This window comes from Cebidichthys violaceus, unplaced genomic scaffold, assembly GCF_023349555.1.
Source record: "Cebidichthys violaceus isolate CVI_PGR_0920_01 unplaced genomic scaffold, fCebVio1.0.p SCAF_29, whole genome shotgun sequence".
Lineage (NCBI taxonomy): Eukaryota > Metazoa > Chordata > Actinopteri > Perciformes > Stichaeidae > Cebidichthys > Cebidichthys violaceus.
The window spans coordinates 3,868,156-3,880,541 of record NW_027176472.1 but is presented as its reverse complement, the minus strand read 5'-3'; the positions used below and the strand labels follow the sequence as shown (position 1 = coordinate 3,880,541).

Below are 12,386 nucleotides of genomic sequence, written 5' to 3'. Positions count from 1 at the left end.
AAATTGTATAAATCAAAATTTTGTGGAGGCCGAGTTTGCCTGTTAGCCATGTTCAGCTAACATTAACAGTAAATCCGTCTGCACATATGCCTTTTCTCTAAATACTGGAGGAAGAAGCATCCAGTTCAACGTCATCCTGAAGTCTGGAAGTTATTATTTCGGGGTGTAACAAAGCACAGGATTCACGGTTTCCCAGAGAGTTTGGAGCAGCGCAAAAAAACCCCAAGCTATATAACCAAAGGTTATTCTTAAATAAAGGTTATTATCGTTGTGCTGATCTCATGTAGCATGTTGCTAACGGCGTAAGGTTAAAGGTTCCTGGGCTGAACGCGCTTGTGAACTTTAGTTCCGCACGACGTGCATAAATTGTTATCCCGTGAATTTTGTAGACTACGTTCTGGCAGTCGCCATCTTGACCAGTGATCGGAAGTTAGCATAATATTTGGACTGCGGAGGGGCGACGCTGCTGGCTCTGGTAGAGAACCGTCAATCACAAGGTAGCCCCGCCCTAAAGCATACCCTGCTTCATGTCATATAATGTAATATATAAGAAGTGGACGTAGTCATCGAGCTCCGCCCCTTACATGACGTCATCTGAGACAAACAGGAAACAGTTTGTTACTGTTCACTTCTCAGTGAGAAGAGACTCACCGACAGACAGACGGTAAGATTTACCTTCATTACAAAGCTGTGACTTCAACTGAGGACAGTTACAGGTAGAAGTACTAGAGTACTGCAGTACTAATGTACTAATGTACTGAAGTACAGCAGTACTTCAACCTGCTTCTGACTTTATATGAAAATGTTCCTCATGCAGATAAAATGAGGTAAAACCTGTTAACCAGTGAGCTGTAGAGGTGTGGTAGTTTGATGAATGAAACACACCTCTGTGTTACAGGTGAAGTGTTTATCAGAGCTTCAAGCTGCTGACGCTCCACACACTGAATGTGAGTTTGACTGAAAACAGTGAAGTTAATAGAGGAGGAGGGGAGCCATGACTGATGTACTTTCTGTGTTTTCAGCTTCACTCGGAGACAAAATGTCTTCCAGATCAGAGGAGGATCTCTGCTGTCCGGTCTGTCATGAAGTCTTCAGAGATCCTGTTGTTCTGTCATGTAGCCACAGCTTCTGTAAAGACTGTCTGGAGAGCTGGTGGAGAGAGAAACAAACTCAGGAGTGTCCAGTTTGTAAGAGAAGATCTTCAAGGTCAGATCCACCTTGTAACCTGGTGTTAAAGAACCTGTGTGAGTCCTTCTTACTGGAGAGAGATCAGAGAGCTTCAGAGCCTCTCTGCAGTCTGCACTCTGAGAAACTCAAACTCTTCTGTCTGGACCATCAGCAGCCAGTGTGTGTCGTCTGCAGCGTTTCAGAAAAACACACCGACCACAGATTCAGACCCATCGATGAAGCTGCTCCACAACACAAGAAGAACCTTCAGGAAACTCTGGAGCTCTTAAAGGAGAAGTTAAAGGTTTTTGAACGAGTTAAAGTGAAGCCTAATCAAACAGCAAAACACATGAAGGTCCAGGCCCGAAGCACAGAGAGGAAGATTAAGGAGCAGTTTAAGAAGCTTCACCAGTTTCTAGAGGAGGAAGAGGAGGCCAGGATGGCTGCACTGAGGGAGGAAGAGGAGCAGAAGAGTCAGATGATGAAGGAGAAGATGGAGGCTCTGAGCAGAGAGATAGCAGCTCTTTCAGACACAGTCAGAGCCACAGAGGACGAGCTGAGAGCTGAAGACGTCTCATTCCTGAACAACTACAAGGCTGCAGTGGAAAGAGTCCAGCAGCACCCCCTGCTGGAGGATTCACAGCTGCTCTCAGGAGCTCTGATAGACGAGGCCAAACACCTGGGCAACCTGACCTACAACATCTGGAACAAGATGAAGGACATGGTCTCCTACACTCCTGTGATTCTGGACCCAAACACTGCTCATCCAAACCTCATCCTGTCTGAAGATCTGACCAGTGTGAGACGAGGACAGAGACAACAGCTTCCTGATAATCCAGAGAGGATTGATAAACACTCCGCTGTTCTGGGCTCTGAGGGATTTAACTCAGGGACTCACAGCTGGGATGTCGAGGTAGGAGACAGTACAAACTGGTTACTGGGTGTGTCAGCAGAGTCTGTCAAGAGGAAGAGATACATAGAGTCTGGATTATGGATAATAGAGTTCTATAAAGATAAATACTTAGCATGTTCACCATCAACTCCATTCACTGATCTCTTAGTCCAGAAGAAGCTCCAGAGGATCAGAGTGAATCTGGACTGGAACAGAGGAAAGCTGTCGTTCTCTGATCCTGATACTAACACACACATACACACCTTCACACACACTTTCACTGAGAGGATGTTTCCATTGATTTACACTCAATATAAAGTGAAGATCTCACCACTGAAGGTCTGTGTAACAGTGGAACAGAGCAGTTAGAGATGAAGAGGATGATCATATTTACGATGTTGTTTATTCCTTAAAAGGGAAAAGTCCCTGAATTTAACCTGTTAAGCTGAACCTGTCCTCCTGGTGTCTCATTACTTAAGACATGTTGAGTTTTCTTTCACTTATTGTTTGTTTCCATTTTATTTTTGTTTTTAATTAGTGTAATGGTAATTTTTTACGTAGTATATATTTCTACTCAGTATATTGTATTCATGCAGAAGTAATTTTGCTCTGGACTTTGTTGAACTTCACCGTGTCTCTGTTGTGCAGAAGAAGGATTCTCCCTCTCTGTTCACATAGATAACTAACTGTGTTGTATGAGAATGTTCCTGCCAAAGCCTTTGGGCCGCTTGTTTTGGTTGATGGCCGTTTGTTTTTGAATGTTGTTCCATCAGTCTGAGACCAAAAGTCTGAGACCGAGATGTCTGTAACGTTGGCCATCGGCCCCCACCTTTGCTCATTCTGTAGAAAGAAAGCTTGTTCACTTTTTACGAGGTTCTTCCTCACTGAGACTGAACTCATTCTGTTGTGATGATTGAACCTTCTCTGCGCAGAGAATAAATACTTAAAAGACAACCTGGTTTTTGGTGTTATGTATTTCAGCATTAGAAGACTCACGCAAAGCGGGTATAGGATTTTTTTTTCCACCACAATTGGCGTCACGAACAGGATCCCTTGTAAGATCGTCAGGAGCCAACAGGGATCGGTGAACTGGCCCTTCTGCCTCTGCGTACCTCCAGACAAAATGAAGAGAGAGAGGCCCGATCCCTGTCCTGGTCGTCCTCACTGGGATCCTGAAGGACCCGTTGAGTCCAAATAACTACAAATTCTCATTTGGTGAGTCGCTGAAATTATTAAAAATAATCGTATGAGTGAAATTGATCCTGGAAGACCATATCGTGAGACTGAAAAGCAAATATGTCTATTATTGTTCACATTGGGGTTTGTAATTTTGTTTTGTGGGTTTTACTGAGGATGTTGGCGCAACTCGTATTTTAGTAATTTAGCATTTTTCTGAGCAGTGACGATTGGGTAGCTGGAAAACAAGGGTGAGTGTTTGGGATATAGAGCTAAACACTGAAGTCCTTTGACCCGTAGATAACGAGGCAGGGATGAGTGTCTAGCGTTGCATGTTGCAGACCTTCGAGGAGGTAGACGTTGAGCACTGCAGTCCTTGGACCTGTGAGACGAAAGTCTGTAAGTAAATGTTGTCTAAAAAAGGAGAACTGGAAAACAAGGATGAGTGTTTCGTGTTGCATGTTGCAGACCTTGGGGGGAGATACGCTAAGCGCTGAAGTCCTTTGACCTATGCTGGGAAACAGGTGAGCATCTGGCGCCTGCTCCATCTTGGGGTTAGGCGCTAAATGCTGGAGTCGCTTGACCAAAGAGACAAAGAGTCCGTAAGGACGGCTGCGTCTATAAAGAAGGCTTAGACTGGGAGTCTAGAGCAACGGCTTTTATTCAGATTGTGCCAGAAACGAATCTTGAAACTCACAGTGACGACTGTGTTTATATTGTTGAAAGAGATAGATACACGCGATAGACCCATATAAGTGAAAAGGTTAGCATATGGGGGCTAGTAAGTGCCAGGGTTACTCCACCTGATGGACCCAATGTCATGTTCATGAAAAACAATTGGGGTTCCCTGGAAAAGGCAACTTCAGCCTACGACAAAAATGTGACCAACTCAAACCGTGTCTGGAGCAGAGAGGAAAAGGCGAAGCAGAAACAGATGAAGTGACGTCCAAGAGGTAAAGAAAGAAACGTATGTATTTGAATAAGACACATACAACTGATAGAAAAGGAAAATATACTGCTGAACTGTGTTTTTGTTTTTTGTTTTGTATTTGTTTTACATGGTCGAGTGGATCCTGATCTGGTCTCCGCAACGCCGCTGCTGTATGCTCTCCAGGAACAAACAACATTACAGCCAAACCCACCACTCAACACTCCAAGGATGAAGAAGGACGAGACTCATCAAAACCTACAGGCTCCATGTCAACGCTCACAGCTACAAGCCCGTCAATGAACACTGGTGACAATATGAACCTGGATTATCTGAACGCGAGAAAAAGAGGACATTACAACAGAGACAGAAGACGTGAAGAAGAAGAAGCCATGACTCATGTGGAGAGTTCAAAGAGCAACTTCACAGAATTCAAGAGAACTATGACCTCCTTTGTGCGTTATCATAAAAGATGTGCGGCATTCACACCAGCCGTAATCAACCTGGAATATGTGATATACCACAGAACTTTGTAAGAAGGCTTTCCTGCCATCTATGAATCTGAAAAACATCACACTAAAGAGAGTTGTGTGATATGGAAGACTGCAACCATATTACAAGATGCTGAACACGCTGAGGAGCAGATCAACGACAGAGAACAAGCAAAGACTTTCATCAGCTCAAACTGGAGGAGGCCCAGCTGACGATGGAATCAGATCATGACAGGAGAGGAGCAAAACTGACTTTGGAAAACAGACACCGGCTGAAAACTTTGTGTGCCATAAAAGTGGCAACTTGGACATTGTCTAAGGGACGGCCCACAATCTCCATGGAGACAGGACTGGTGGGAGGGCTCAACATCAGCAGTCAAGAGGGGAGGAGCAGGCGGAGGGGCGGACCTCAGTGATGGACCATTCGACGCACAAACACTACAACACAGAGGGTGAGTTAACTTTAGATTCTGCCTATGACAACCTTGTACATCAATACACACATTAGAATGCATGCAAACACCACTCACACCCACATACCAGATGTACTCAAACAAAAAATAAGTTTTTAGAAAGTTACCACATACCATATGTTACATTTTTGATTGACTCAGGGGAATACCAATTAGTGAAATGTATACAAAGCCCTTATCCTGTATATTAGATAACATCACAGACAAACATTCATTCCTACTGTCTGATCACTGCCCTATACATTTGGTAGGTAGAGAAATTATGTATGATGGACATTTATTGGACAGAAAATGCTGCTGCTGTCTCTGTTTCTCTGTCTCCCACACAATCTGAGTTGTTTAAGAGGGAGTTCACACATGTGTCCTATGTGTCCTATGTGTCCTATGCATGAGGCCCATTGTTGGAGATGGAAGGACATGTCTGACGGGCTGCACAGTAAGACTCAACTCACTTCAGTAATATGTATACAGAATAGAATATGATGTACAGCAATGTTTACAGTAAAAGAGTAACTCAACTTATGTCTGATTAAAAACACACACACACACACACACACACACACACACACACACACACACACACACACACACACACACACACACACACCATGGTTTGAAATGTTCCATTGGTAAACATGGATGAGCTGTCTGAGGTGCCTTCCTCTCTATGGTCTGCACACAAATATGACGTAGGACTGGTGAGGGGTGGGACACCCTTGGTTCTCTACCAAAATCTGATTTGTGATGATTCTCTGGTGGTGCACACACCAATCTTTCTGGTAAAGAAAATTCGAGACCTGGGGGAACCGACTGAGTGACGATTTGTCTAAGATTCACAAGCAGTTAATGCTTCGGTGCACCGCGAGCACCTCAAAGCTCCAATCCACACCATGATGTCACTCATCCCTCCAGACACAGTTTTTCTGTCTTCGACTTGGCCAATGTTTTTTTATATTTGTATTTCTGTACCTGTGCACAAAGAGTCACTTTTGGGTAGCTTCTAATTGAAAGGGACCCGGTGTCCTCAGGGATACCCAGAATGCCCTGGTGTTAAACAGTGTCTTGAGAGACAATCTGGCTTATTTATTCATATACCAAATGGTTCTGCCTTGTTACAATATGTTGATGACATCATGATTTGCAGCCCCACAGAAGAAGCATGCAGATGAGAGTAATTTACAATTACAGTTATCCTACTTAATTTTCCTACTTAAACACAACTAAGAAACAGATGATGAGCTTTATATGAATGACGTCATATTAGATCAGTGGATCCTAAACTTCTCACAAAGAGAGGCATCCCTCTCTTCCATGATTCATGGTGAACATCTTTCTGCACAGAACAAAGTGACCTGGACTGACTCCTCGACTGCTGCTTTAATGACATGAAGAGCTTTACTGTCAGCTCTGACACTTGGACTACTTAAACTAGACACACCGTTCACTCAGTACGTTGACCAAAGACACGTTTACATGACATCAGTTCTGACTCAGGAACATGGGGAGCTCATGGTTCCTTTCTGCCGTTTCACACATTAGATTAGATTAATACATTAGATGTGCCTAACATTACTGTGGAACGATGTATTATCCATTATTGTATTAATATGTTTAGCTCTATTAATCTTGAATACAGAGTACTGAAAAATGGGAAAATGATCTAACAAGTCTGAATACAAGACTCCAGATTTTGTTCCTTCACTCAAAGAATTGGTTAAGATGTTGTCAATCAAAGTCATTGAATTTTCAGGAACTCATGTTGCTTTATGAATAAGAGGAAAAAGTAACTAGAGTAAAGACAACATTTTGAATTCATAATCACCATGAATAAAACAGAGATACTCCACCTCCAGATCCATCCTCTCTTGCATGGTGAACTGAACTGTATTTTGGTATTTTAAAGATGTATCTAGAGTCCTCAGTAAACCATGTTTACAATAAATGCAAATTCATGCTTAAGTAAAGACAAATAATGAATTAATTTGTCATAGTTGCTAGGAAAACTTCTTATATTCAGATGACAAGTAAAGAATGTATTCCCTAAAACTGTCTGTGTTATGAACTGTGATGCTCACACTAACGCTTCTGATCCCATTTCAACAGGAAATGCTGCAGCTGATACACTACAGCAAGCATTTATTATCAGGTTACTCTTTTTGGTTCACAACACTCATGCTAGGTGAGCCTACAGAAATATCCCTCACTTATGATATTCAATTATTGCAGACATTTGCCACATGCTCTCTTCCAGTAGTATGCTAAATTAGCTCACAGCAGAGATAACTTGGTACATGGAAAATATGTAGTTTTAAGTATATGTGTTATCCACATTTTGTACAGAATTTAATATTCAGCAACATTGTTTAAAACCACAACCTTTGTCTAAAAGAAAAGAACAAAGAACCAAAATCCCAGTCTTCTACCAGTGATAAGAGATTGAATAAGATTGAATCTTATGCTTTTACTTTGTAACTGTCCCATGCAGGTTATGATCCCTTTCTTCAACTGGTCATCAAAATCTTGATGTATCATCAAAGCAAATAAAAACACCATTTAAATACAAGGAGTACAAACGTTTTAGAACATTTTACTCCTCTTATACTAAATCTAAATCTTTGCACTACTGTTTATTTTAGCTTAGTTAATGATACCATTCTATTTCATTGTATACACTACTGTGCGTGTTTTTTTTATATTTTATATTTTTACTCTGCTATTTTTATTGTATATATTGTGCATTTTTATACTTTAAACTTTTATTTTTTACTCTGTTACTTTAATTGCTTTAGTATATTTTATGCTGCTGTAACAAACACATTTCCCCTTGCAGGATGAATAAAGTATTTATCTATCTATCTATCTATCTATCTATCTATCTATCTCTCTAAGATAACATGATGACATGATGAGCTGAGCCTCTACATTAAATAATATAAATATCACTGTATTCAAATTAACTGGCATTAGGGAATATAAAAGAGAAATACAATAAATATTTGTTTTTATTATGTTTTAGGAATTACAATACAATACGTTATGATGTATCATAGCAGGGATTTATCAGAATAGACTAAGTAGCATCATTCATCTGTGGATTTCAGGATTTTAAGACTAGACTTAAAGTAACGGTCAGTGGAAACAAAGCAAAGAAATATGGAATGTTGTTGTATTAATTCAGCATGGTACACAAAAGGGTGCAGTTTTTTTTTGGTATTTTGTAGAAAATGTATTGTTTGCTAACAACTCATCAAGCACCTAAGTAACGGCGATGGAAGGCAGATCTCCAGCACCATGGCACCCATTCCACGGTCCGGGGGGGTGTGGCCTAAGAGGTTCAATGTGTTTTCTGTATTTTTGTGCAATAATAATTGTGTTTACTAATAATTGATGCATGAGAAACCATGGCAACCAAATAACATAGAACCAAAAACCAGCAACCATCAGATTAAAGAAACGATTTGTAATTTAACTAAACAGCAAATAACATGTAATATGAAAACACTACATTGATTTAAATTGGCCCGAGACATGCTGTTAGAAAAGAAGGAAAAAAAAGGCCAATCCTGCAACATGTGACTTGTTTTCAATGCCTGACTGTTTTCCTCCCTTAGCTGAGTAGTACTTTAATAGTGACATTTCTGTGTAATACTTATGTTTATTATTACAGCTTGTTATCTGAGAAATATGATCTCACAAAACAGCTCGTGCTTTTGTTTAGTTTACCTGATAAAGTAATCGATTAAACTGACACTTGATTCTGAATGTGTATTATGGTAATATGATAGAATTTCTTACAAATCGTTTAAGTTGTTTGATTATTGTTTGTTATGAAACTCACTGATATGTTGTCTTATGATACAGTTCAACAGAGAGTGTCTGTGTTTCACCTCGTCTCAGGAGACTTATCTTCCCATGTTCATGTTAACATTCCCTAGCTTGCTACAACATAGAATTGCCTACTATTTGAAAAAAAAAAAAGCAGCTAATGCCTTAACCTTATTGATTCATGATGTGCATATGTAAACCATTTTGAGTATTCTGTGTTGATGTTTTGATATGCCCCTGATTGACGACAGGCTACAACGAAATCTGTGTTTTCAACACCTTAATTATTCTGTCCACATGTCAGTCAACTTCTCTAGTCTCGCCTGTCAATGTTAACCAAACTAACTAGTGAACTATCCAGATGATGGTACGTGTCAATCCGTCTGTTAGACTGTCCTTGAGTGCAAACCATCAACAAATCAGTGTCCCATCCACTCCTCCTGTATTCCCATGAGCACTCTGTTCTAACGACTGCACAATTAGACACTTTCCCCAACTATGATAAAGATTGTTTCCTCCACAGGCTTGCTGTTTTCACTACACAAAAACAACCCAGCAACACTTTCCTATGCTAGGGGTTAATGATGACCTTAACTAAAATCATTATGAAATATTATTGACTTATGTTCTCACTTCTAGCAGGGAATATATACTATTGTAGTGATCTAATGTAATGATCAAGGGGAGGATTGTAATGGTAATTTTTTAACGTAGTATATATTTCTACTCAGTATATTGTATTCATGCAGAAGTAATTTTGCTCTGGACTTTGTTGAACTTCACCGTGTCTCTGTTGTGCAGAAGAAGGATTCTCCCTCTCTGTTCACATAGATAACTAACTGTGTTGTATGAGAATGTTCCTGCCAAGGCCTTTGGGCCGCTTGTTTTGGTTGATGGCCGTTTGTTTTTGAATGTTGTTCCATCAGTCTGAGACCAAAAGTCTGAGACTGAGATGTCTGTAACGTTGGCCATCGGCCCCCACCTTTGCTCATTCTGTATAAAGAAAGCTTGTTCACTTTTTTCGAGGTTCTTCCTCACTGAGACTGAACGCATTCTGTTGTGATGATTGAACCTTCTCTGCGCAGAGAATAAATACTTAAAAGACAACCTGGTTTTTGGTATTATGTATTTCAGCATTAGAAGACTCACGCAAAGCGGGTATAGGATTTTTTTTCCACCACATTAGTTCAACAATTTTCTTTTTGTTTATATTGTAAACCTTTTCATGTGTAAAAATGTTTCACTTAGTTTCTGATCTTTATGTTTTGTTCTTTTATTATTTTTCTAAACTGTTTGATTTAAAATTGTTCATTTTTCACGTATAAAAATACGTCATCTGCAGCTCTCTGTATGCTGTCTTTGTCTTTGACGGCAGCATTTTGGGATTTTGTTAAAAATGATTGAATCATCTATCGGCTAAATCTGTAATTCATAGAGAAACATAAATCATTATATTACAGTATAAAATGACACATTTGTTCATTTAAGTTTGTTAAATTGTTTTAAACTTAGTGTCAATGATTGAATAATGAAACAATTATATTTCTTTATTCTGTCTTTGAAGTGTAAACACATCTTTTTAAATAAACGTGTAAAACCTTTCATTGGTATTTGTTGTTATTAGAGGGTAGTATTTGTCTTCTTTTCATATTTCATCTAATTTATTTGTCTCCTGCTTTAATGTTTAACTCATATTTTTAACAAATACAAATAAGCAGCAGAAGCAGCCAACACAGAGCTCTGGAACGACAATATTAATATTATCACTACTTGTGTTTATAGATGAGTAAAATAAATGTAGCAGGTAGTTAACTTCAGTAACAATGAGAGCGGACATGTTGGATTCTTCAAGTCTCTGCATGTTGAGTTTCAGCTTCATCTTTGATGTTACATTAAAACAACACGCTGAACACCCTCCTGCATGTCCTTATTAAAACCACACACACACACACACACACACACACACACACACACACACACACACACACACACACACACATATACACACACACACACACACACACACACACACACACACACACAGACACACACACAGATTATAACAGAGCAGGAAACAGGTTGGTTCATGTGCCAGTCAGACATGTTAGCCTGTAAGCCTATTAGCTTGTGAGCCTGTTAGCTTGTGAGCCTGTTAGCTTGATAGCCTGTTAGCTTGTGAGTCTGTTAGCTTGATAGCCTGTTAGCATGATAGCCTGTTAGCTTGTTAGCCTGTGGATATTATTGCAGAGTTTGTTGAGACTCGTTTGACAGATCAGGGACAGATTTACTCAGAATATCTTGCCGTTCTTTTTATTGAATTTAGAGCCACAAACTGGAAGTATTTACCTCCTGATTTACTACGACAGCAGCTCATCACTCAGCTGAAGGACGGACCCATTCTGAGAATATATGAGGATCCAGTGGTCTTCAACTACATCTAAGGAAATACTCCAAACAGTACAAAACCAGCCGCTGACGAAGTAAAATGTTTAATAAATTGTATAATTTAAAATTTTGAGGAGGCCGAGTTTGCCTGTTAGCCATGTTCAGCTAACATTAACAGTAAATCCGTCTGTCTTTTCTCTAAATACTGGAGGAAGAAGCATCCAGTTCAACGGCATCCTGAAGTCTGGAAGTTATTATTTCTTAGTTATTCTTAGATAAAGCATCCCCTGCTTTATGGTCTGTTTGACTCTAAATGGACCATAATGTACTAAATGAACATCATGCTGTATTGAAGAAGACTGTAAACTAGAGATTGAGACCATAAACTCATGTTTACAATGTTTACTGAGGGAATAAATCAAGAGAGAAGTAGAGTCATTTTAGACTAGACTTCTATACAACCAGAGGAGTCGCCCCCTGGTGGACACTAGAGAAAATGCAAGTTTTAAGGCACTTCCGCAAGAGCTTCACTTTTCAGAACCGGAGGTTGCCGCCTGACAGGAACCCACTGGTTGAACTCCAGTTCTCCGGATGCAGCGCTGGAACCTCAGGACCCCCACAGGGACCCGACAGCTACCAACTAAAGGACCGGCTTGAGGTCGCTCGTCCCTTTGCCCCAGAGCAGCTGGTGTGCAGCAACAGAAGGTTTAAGATGTTCTCACTGTTGAGAGACGCTACACCAGAAGAGACTCTGGGTTTTAAAGGAGAGAGCTGCACTTCTATCAAACACAATGTGAAGAAATAGAAGACGAATACAACTCTTCAACATGATTTAAAACGAACAAAGTAAAAACTGACAGAAACAGTGAACATGAATTTACTCTGGTCGTGTTTTCTTTGTGTTTTTTCCGTTAAAGTTAAGTTGATGTAAAGACAGAGTGATGGATCTTATTGATCATATTTATCATCTGTTCCCTTTTAAGGTGAAACTCATCAGAGGGCTGACAGAGCTCCGCCCCTTACATGACATCATCTGAGACAAACAGGAA

At 40.1% G+C, this 12,386-nt stretch overlaps 1 protein-coding gene across 1 annotated transcript; it reads left to right on the top strand.

Annotated features, from left to right (window-relative positions):
- Positions 1–1,039: 1,039 nt before the first annotated feature.
- LOC137880668 (E3 ubiquitin-protein ligase TRIM39-like) lies at positions 1,040–2,428 on the top strand. Its single transcript, XM_068722163.1, has one exon. The coding sequence runs from the start codon at positions 1,040–1,042 to the stop codon at positions 2,426–2,428; it is 1,389 nt and encodes a 462-aa protein (XP_068578264.1).
- Positions 2,429–12,386: the final 9,958 nt, after the last annotated feature.